Source organism: Mizuhopecten yessoensis, unplaced genomic scaffold (genome assembly GCF_002113885.1).
Source record: "Mizuhopecten yessoensis strain PY_sf001 unplaced genomic scaffold, ASM211388v2 scaffold9963, whole genome shotgun sequence".
Lineage (NCBI taxonomy): Eukaryota > Metazoa > Mollusca > Bivalvia > Pectinida > Pectinidae > Mizuhopecten > Mizuhopecten yessoensis.
In genome coordinates, this window is record NW_018408310.1 from 1,192,930 (window position 1) to 1,202,582 (window position 9,653).

The following is a 9,653-nucleotide window of genomic DNA, read 5'->3' on the forward strand; positions in this document are numbered from 1 at the left end:
ACCTGCTGAAACTGCTCCTTTGTCATGGCTACCACGCCTCCAAATATATTGTTGTACGGCAATCTGTTGAAAAAGGACATTCCGTTTCTGGTTATTATATTACAGCTCATAAACTTATGTATGTATACGTTATTATGTCTGTCTCTGCTATGCAGAGTACGTTACATAAAACTCAATTTGGAGTCGTTTGGATGTAGCTAGGTATGCCTTTAAAACCAAACTATAACTCACAATGTACAGATATACTAGCTATATTTTGTACCAAACAGTTATTATTCTATATACTTAGAAAGTTATAAAGTTACAAGTACAAAGTAACAATGCACCGAGATGTGTTAATCCCACAACTTATATATTCCAAACAAAAACAGGAAATCTGTACGTGCTTTTTCATAAGATCATTGAGTACAAGACGTTATGGAAGGCACTGGCAGTTTTGTTTTAAGATGATGTCTTGGACGTTCCTAACAGACTATTTTGGTACAAATTGGTCTTGATACACGATTTTGATAGGAACTACAATTATTTCCAATACCTGCTCACAGAGGATCTGAATTGAAAGAATAGTAGTTTTACGAGGAAAGGGATAGCACCGTGTATACTTTGTATCGTTATATGCATGACTGCTATTTTGATTCCTGGCGGTAGTCATATGAAAATGATTTAAGTGGCGGATAAAAAATCTTCCCATTATTGTGATGTCTCGTATATCACATTTTTTGTCATGCAGACTTCTGAGTTTGTCCTTGTGTATTGTAATCGTGATATATTTTTTTCTACTTATTTCAACATTTTTTTTCCCAGTTCATTGGTAACAATAACCCGATTCATTTAAATGAGCGTATATAAGACTTACCTATAATTCATTGTGTCTATAGCAACTGACATATGACGCGGGTTCTCTGGACAGCTGTACATGTTATGTCCCATCTCAGGTATAAGATCCACATCATGGAAAATAAAACACTGGTAATCATACTGTTTAAGGGCCTCTGTGAAACCAATGTTAAGTAGCATGGCTCTGTTAAAGGTTACTTCCGGCATCTAAAATAAAACAAAATCAGTCATAGAAAGTAATGTTGGGAACAGTAGTCAGATATTATATGTGATACAGGAAAACGTTAAAGGCGGGGTACCACAGGGGTCAGTTTTAGGGCCATATTTATTTTTACTGTACATACAAACTGATAAACAATATGATATTTTGAGCTATAATTTTACCAATTTATAAAATATTTTGATTATTAGTATAATTTGCCATTTACAACCTTGCGGATAGTTTACCTTTCTACTCTCGCAGCAAACGTTACTAAATTGTGGCACCTCTGGATTACTATGACAATTTACCTAGTTGTAAAGAAAAAGGTTTAATTTTTTCCTCTGAAACACTGCCTTGATCATAAGTCAATAATAACATCATCAAAAAATTGTTTCAACTTAGGTTAACTTCTTTTTGGAAGGATTATAAAAACAGTTTGGTATCATATTATTTTGTTGTTTTTTATATGAAAGAACATTTCTAAATATTTGCTTACCAGATCAACAATAAAGATGGCGTAGTCAAGCTGCTGATTTTGTAGGAATGGATGGAGGTTGTTGAGCAAGATTTTCAGGTGTATCTCTCGGTCCCGGAAGGGTACCACTATTGCCACCCTGTGACGGGCTGTACAGTGGGTGGGGCGGTACCGACCTCCCATCTCAACGTTATGAAACTTCTCCTCTAGAGACTCCCAACTATATACTGCTGTCATTACAGGAACCTTTCCCACTGTAAGAATAAACAAACACACGCACACACTCATATATTTAATCAATGTAATACTGTATGAATTATCAAAGTTGAGTTGCAATAACATGTGAGTGTCACACTTTCATCTTGCAAGACGTTTTATAACTTCAGAAGCCACAACTCTTGTTTTGGCTCGACGTTATTGCTTATTATCTACTGACTGATCAAATCGATGAATCGAAACAAGAGTTGAGTTTCAAACATTTTCCACCTTGTGCTTTTGTTCATGTACATGTATGTTGTCTTCGGTGTTGTGTTTTCCGTGTTTGATTTTCTATTTAAGTTTTTACGATGCAAATCTCATATTAAAACGGGCATACAATGTAATGATGAGTAATGATTTCCGGAAAATAAAAGCAAACGCATATAAAATCATTGGAATGTAAGGAATTAAAACAATACCGCAAATGAGTTTATCTTGCACCCTGTTGTTGCGAGATTAGCGAATTCCAATCGGGCTAAAATCTTCATGTCATTTACCAATACTCGCAATTTTCTTAAACAATTTAAGACGTCAGATGAACATATCTATTTGTGATTGCCTGTCATAGAAATTATTGTCTTATGGACACATTGATTGAACATTGCTTCAATCATATAGACAGGTTCTGCATCAACAGGTGATCAAATTAATTGGGCTAGAAATGATTTTATATAAAATGCAAAAGTGCAATGATAAACACCATTTTAGCTCTTGTAAATTAATATTTTGTGAACCATTTTTATTTCGTCTTTCGTCTTTTTTATATAAAACATTGCCTGATTGGAAAATGTTTATTAATAACTTTTCCCTGATATATTGTCACCTTCAAAGCACATTCCTACATTATACACCATAGGTGGTGGTTATTTCTTATTTCTACTACTATTGTTCAGACGATTGATTTTCTGCACTTCAGGTTGATTAACAAGCATTTTTATTGGCTGAAAACATATCAGATAACCTTGATTTCCCCCCATCAAAAACGCCAATCAATCTACCAGGTTTCGTTGACGAAACATCGGTATAGATAAATTCATTATAGATGAACAGATCAGGACACACAGAAAATGACAGAATCTGACATGGACAAACTGTCAGAATTTCTCTGCCAAAACCTGAAGGAGTCACGGCCAATCATTACAAATACCACCTCAGGAACTATGCAAACGTATTTTTGTAATTTTTCATGAATGTGAAAGGAAAGGATGAAACAGATCTATAACCTAGTATTATTAGGAGAACTTAACGTAGTGGTGACAGGCACCTGGAATGTAATGATTACGGCTTTAAAAATTCAACAAGTAAACAATTTCAAAAAGTCATCAAATTAGACGAAACAAAACCATTGAGTAATGACAATCATGAATCCCTCTTACGAACCATCTGGTTCAACAACACCATACATTTCGGAATGCGGAGCATTACAGAAGATCACGAAAGGAAATGGGGTGTTGTGGTCGTGTGTAATGACTATGGAAATGACAATTATTTGCAATACAATGAACACTTAACCAAAACCAGACCAGGTGCCAACCCAAGAGATGTTAGGGCACTACCCCCACGAGTATGGTCTACTCCCGAAAACATCTCCTGCTGTCCCGTGGTCGCCTACACCCTGTACAAACAACACCGGCCAGTGAAATATTGCTTAGACGTTTTATATATCCGCCAACACCAACATGTCAAAATCCCGGAGGTGGTATAAAGGACAACCAGTCCGCGTAAACAAACTGGGAAAAATCATATCGACTATGGAGAAAAATGCAGGTATGCACAAATGTACAACATATTACTCTACTGTAAAGTAATATAGGCATTTAACCCATAATTTACATAAAAATAGGTCTAAAAATATTTGAAATTGGTCAATACATCGATTCAAATTCCACGATTCAGTCAGTTTGAAGCACAAGTTGGCAGTTGCCTGTAATGAATATAACTTTCAGGTCTGACGGGGCCAAAATCTAGATCGACTGCTACGCCGGCAGAACGACTAGCAGTACAGAAGTTGAATGACCATGGAGTACCCCCGAATCAAATAATGCAGGCAGATCTATCTAGATAATAGGGCTCCAGTACAGTTGACCTCTATACTTTATGTTTAAACAGCTATTACTTAACAAACCATACAATTAACAATAAGCTAGATTCTAGTCAAAACTAGCTGCAGACGATATTACTGACTTACCTCAGTATTAAGAATTATAAAATTCAATCACAATAAATTCAATCGATCTCATTTCATCACAATTTCGCACAAAATAGTCCAAAACACCGGACTTATCATCGCATTCTATTCTAGATTTCAGGTCATCCCAACATTTTTTTTTTCATTTCAGAATATTTTATTGTACTGATCTGATGTACAAAAGGAATTGGGCAACAGGCATAGCCTATATAAGCCCTCTCGTTACAAAACATAACAGTATATACATATCATATAAATGTTACTTTTACAGATGTTTCTTTAAGTATTAAAAGAAAAGATTATTTGTACTTTGAATTTGATTTGACAATACATATTTCAAATATCACAATTGTTGTGAGGGAGATTATTTTACAAAGCTATTTGAGAATCTAATAAAAACGTCTGGTGTCTCTAATGTAATTCTGAACCGTTTCCACAATATTTATATTCATATTTACGTCTCGTGATTGGAAACAATAATTAAATAAAAGTTTGGGTATTGAGTGGAATAGCATCACTCATCGCTGACAGAGAGTTAAGTGATATTAGTCTTTGGTTAGTATACAAAGGACAGTGCAGGAAAAAATGATCAAGATGTTCGAAGGGGAAGTCACATATACAAGCAGGGCTATCATTTAGATGTGTTTTAAATTACTTGCAGAATTTCTTAACTGACATAATGTTATGTTAATTTTTCTATCACCGTGATATTTACAAATGTCACTACATATTGGGTTAACATCCATATGGGATGAACGTAAACATTACTTTTTCAGAGCTCCAAGAGACAGTGGGTAACAGACAGGCTGGATTGTTCCATTCTGACATAAGTTTTGGAAAAAAATAGAGTTATATAAATGCGTTCTTGGTACTGGAATGTCAAATAACCTATTGTGTCGAAAGTTGTAATGTTCAATGTTATTAAAAAAGGGCGGTATCAAGTCTGAGACATGAGATGGAAAGTTGTTATTAAAGAATTTTAAAAAAATGCAATATTTTGATGTAAATGTCTTCTTTTACTAAGTGTAACAAAGCCAGTCTCTCTATATAAAACGTTATGGCTCGTTCCTCGTCTTAAACCAGAAATAATGCGTGCTGCTTCAAGTTGGATTGACTCTAAGACGTTGCACTCTCTCTGGGAACAGTTAGCCCATACAATATCAGCATATTCGAGGATTGGACGAACATATGATGTATATATTGTTTCAGTGGATTTTCTATCAATCTTAAATTTTAACATTCTAAGTATATTCAGTCTTTTATATGCTTTTTCATAAATACAATTTATATGAGTTGACCAGTTGGCTTTGCCATTGAAAATAAGACCAAGGTGTTTATGATCAATAACGTTATTAAAAACTGCATTATTAAAAAAATAGGTTAGAATGCAACGTCTCAGAGTCGACCCGCCTTGAGAGAAGTAGAACCTCCGTTTTATCCGGTTTGGAGATGATACCCCATTTATCAGCCCAGATAGAGATTTTACGTAAATCTTCATTAAGTATGTCAGCAGCTTCTTGTCTGTTTCCCTCTATCAATTCATATAAAGATGTGTCGTCAGCGAAAAGCTTGACATTAGAGATTAAATTTTCTCCGATATCATTTATGTACAGTAAAAATAAATATGGCCCTAAAATTGACCCCTGTGGTTCCCCCGCCTTTAACGTTTTCCAGTTAGATTTAAATCCATCAAAGACCACCCTCTGTCTCCTATCAATTAAATACTAGGCAAACCATTTCAAAATATTACCAACATCCAGAGCATTAACTCCTACTCCAGTTTGAACAACACCAAACAACACAAGGCATATCATATATCATATCCAACAACACATCAGCTGGTCGTGCAGGAAATGCACACATTCAGCAGGTTCCGCGTGCGATTGTGGCTTGGAGTTCACAATCAAGCAGCTCATCCACTGTTACGATGACGGATCAACGCCACCCCTGTCTTTTCAATGAACCAATATATGGTGGAACATTTCACATGAAAATAAACCATGCTGCACCAAAACGACTACGAGTGCTGTACTCTGACGAAAGTGATTAAAGAAGAAGAAACTTTCTTGTCCAGAATCCCCGACAATATGTATACACTTTGTTTGTAATTATTGATAGCTACATTGTTTCATGGCGCCTTAAAATAAATTTACGTGTTTTGAATATCAATGAGTTTATCACACACTTGTATATATTACTACGTGTGTGAAATGGGTGCATGTAAACAAATACACGCCAACCAGCACCCGTCAGTTGGGAAATAGTGGTAGAAACAATTTACATAACTCGTGTCGGTTGATAAACATGTTTATCTTACCCCCGTTAGTTAATTTTCAAACTTTAAAAAGACACCCGGTTAACTTCGTGTCTTTTTAAAGTTTGAAAATCAACTAACTCTAGTTAGATAAACTTGTAAACACTCGTTGTGTAAACTCTATATATGTGTCTTGTTTCATAACAGTTCAAAACCTACCTCCTCTGCAGTAAACTGTGAAACAAAGTACCACCCTACTAAGTTGACTTCAGCAAGATGTAGTACTTAAATAAGAACGCAACTGAATCGAAGTGGACTGCGATCAACCATTCAAGGAACCAAAGTTCACTGAAGTTCAAATATTTATAATGGTGATAGGATAGATTCATAGCACCAACTCGTTAATACTACTCTATATATAGATGTACATGAAGTGCACCTTCAATCTATTTATTGTGTTTTTCTTCTATTTCTTAAATAACATAATTACCTTAAAACCTGTAATTATCCACTATTGACTGAATTTTATATTTGTTACCAAAGAAGTAGCGGAAATTTAAATGAGCATGAAAGACTTTATATGTATAAATGTTTCTGAACTTGGATCTTTCTCGTAAGAGATACATGTCGAAGATAGCTATTGACATTATCTTTTAACTTCAATAAATGACAGAACCTATAATAATAATAATAATAATATAATACACATCATTTATATAGCGCCCTATATAATTTGTAATATTACTTTAAGGCGCTGTACAACATATGGATAATAGTAATGGTTATAATTGTGAAAACAAACAACAAAGGCTTGCAATCACTTTCATACATTTAACAAGCAATGTGCACATAATTGACCAAATAAAAGGGTGGTATTTACATGACGTCTTTGCAAAGATTCTAAAATGCAGACGTGAAGAGGTGAGTTTTTATGTCCCTCTTGAACTTGGCCAGGGTATTTGACTTCCTAATAGCAGATGGTAAGCTATTCCACAACGTAGCCGAAACCCTCCCAAAGCATCTGTTTCCGTAGGTCACAGTACGAGATTTTGGGACACACAACAAAGATTCTGACTCCGACCGCAGTGATCTTGACGGCTGATACAGGGTAACAAGTTCCTGTAGGTACTGAGGAGCTGTTCCATTCAGTGCCTTGTATGTGTATACCAGAATTTTGTACTGCGACCTGTNATTGCAAAAACCCAAATTATCATGAAAGATTTAACATGTATAAATGTTTCTGAGCGTGGAACTTTCTTGTAAGATGTACACGTCGAAGATAGCTATTGACATTATCTTTAAACTTTAATAAATGACAGGACCTATGAGGCAACATCAAAACTGTGAGATATAATGACATATTGTGTGAACACATTGGTTCTCGACACTTACCTATGGTTGGAGGAATCAGAGGACACAACGGAAGCTTCGTTTCCGGTTCTGTATTCGTCCAAATCCAACTGATTTGTCTGCCTTTGGTAGAACCTCCACGTAATCTCTGAACCGAGCATAGTCCAAGAAGAGATCCCATCATAGCACATTTTGTGGGGTTAAATGTCAAAAGTTCAATAGTCACCACGACAAGAAGGGCGAAGAAAAGATTACGGATGTTGATAACATCTCTAGTCTTTGTTATGATATATGAACAAGTGACATATCGCATTGTCACAAGCACTGAAGGGTACAGTTCAAACTTGGCACCAATATCACGTTAATCTGTAAACATTTTTGAATTATGCGTATCTACGTCTATCGACTATTTTTACACGCATGTTGAATACCTATCCTGTGCTTAAAACACCGCAATCATTCGTTTCCACAAAAATCTAGGAAATGTATTCGTGAGATAATACTTACAGGCACACACTTTGGTTGGCGTCGCGCTTTCGCCTAAGTTCACTGGCTCTATGTGTTTGATGAATGATAAAACTTGAGCCCCAAGAGCAACAATTAAACAGTGATAATTGATAAATTTGAATAACGACTGAAACGACGGCGGCATTGTTGTCAGTGTAATTTGCATCAGGTAATACTTAAAGGCCATGACCACTTCTGTACCCTACACCGTATGAGCCGAGACTCTCATATCAGCGCGAGGGGCCGGGGCATGACGGGACCGCCTTGCACCATAACCATCTTGAAGCGTAAAGGTAATTTCTATATATGTGTGGCATATATTGTTTCACTATAACAAACACTTTCCTTCACTAAGAACGACGGTGTAAACACATAAGCATGTTTTCCTTTATCTCTTTTTTATCTTATTTTTTTAAAGTGGCAACTTCATTTTGCAATTGAGCACTACATAAAAACGACAATAATCTGATCCATGGCAATAATGCACTAAAATATTTCAAAACCCAAACATTTCTTTAATGTCATCTTACAAGACGAAAATAATTCCATTTACCGCTGTGAAGTTGGAAAAACTAGCTTACTCTCTATACCAGAGGATGAAAATATTCAACAAGGAATGTTATTACGATATCATAAAAGTATAGTACTAATGAATCTGGACTGCAATTAGGTGACTTTGTATTACAAAATGCCTCAAGGCAGCCCGCATGGTTCCTTTGCATAATCATATAACTGACGCACGGTGCAGTATACTTGGCCGCATATTTATTGCCACAGTATATAGGTGTATACGTTCATCTTTAAAGAAACATAGTTGTTAGATTTTGCTGGTAGATGTTATAGTCTCCGAAGTGGCACGGCTCACAAGATACACACTGAATATTCATTTGGAATTAACCAAATCTCATCTATTTCTTGAAATTCATGTAATCAAGACATTCTACACACCCCCATTCTGTCTCAATAGTGTTTTGGACCAATCTGGATTTCCAACTTTTTTGGTCTCTAGCATTAACGATAGGTTTAGAGGGACAAAACAGCTGTATGGTGCAGTGTTGTTCATTTTTGGTTTACTGTATATTACCATATTTTAAATGTGCAATATTATATGAGTGTGTTATGTCCATCATCAGAATGTACGCCATCAATCTATTTAAGAACGTATTATTTAGTCCTTCGTCTAGTCCTTTGGGGTTATGAACAATCAATGTAAAACGTAAAAGTTATTATCAACTGAATCTTAATATTTTAATATGTACTTATTTTTGCTGTAACGTTTTGAAATATGGTAGTATTCATCACATGCGACATACACTTGCCACACTACTTCCTGTAGTAATGTCAACAACTTGCTTACTTTCATGTGTTAAGTAGCGTTGTTTGGGAAATGTTAGCTCAAAATTGGGTGATCAAATGTTTACTAATGACGATACTATGTGCTGAAGTTTGGTGCTTTGCGATACATGTAATGATTAAGTTGCTGCGTCAGTCCATTCTGTCACAGATGTTGTGTCCTTTGTAGTTTATACTGTTTTATACCAAAATAGATCAATATCACAACAATAGAGGAGATCAACTTACG

The 9,653-nt window shown here is 35.5% G+C and overlaps 1 protein-coding gene across 1 annotated transcript in view; it reads right to left on the reverse strand.

Moving 5' to 3' along the window:
- The window catches only part of LOC110459061 (beta-1,4-N-acetylgalactosaminyltransferase bre-4-like), a 12,301-nt gene extending 4,518 nt beyond the window's left edge, over positions 1 to 7,783 (reverse strand). The window contains exons 1-4 of the mRNA XM_021511109.1: positions 7,607 to 7,783; positions 1,536 to 1,768; positions 857 to 1,044; positions 3 to 63 (exon numbers count right to left, since the gene is read on the reverse strand). Coding sequence (XP_021366784.1) covers positions 3 to 63; positions 857 to 1,044; positions 1,536 to 1,768; positions 7,607 to 7,748 — 624 coding nt within the window. The 5' untranslated portion in view covers positions 7,749 to 7,783. The remainder of the gene's footprint in view (positions 1 to 2; positions 64 to 856; positions 1,045 to 1,535; positions 1,769 to 7,606) is intronic.
- Between the last annotated feature and the right edge of the window lie 1,870 nt (positions 7,784 to 9,653).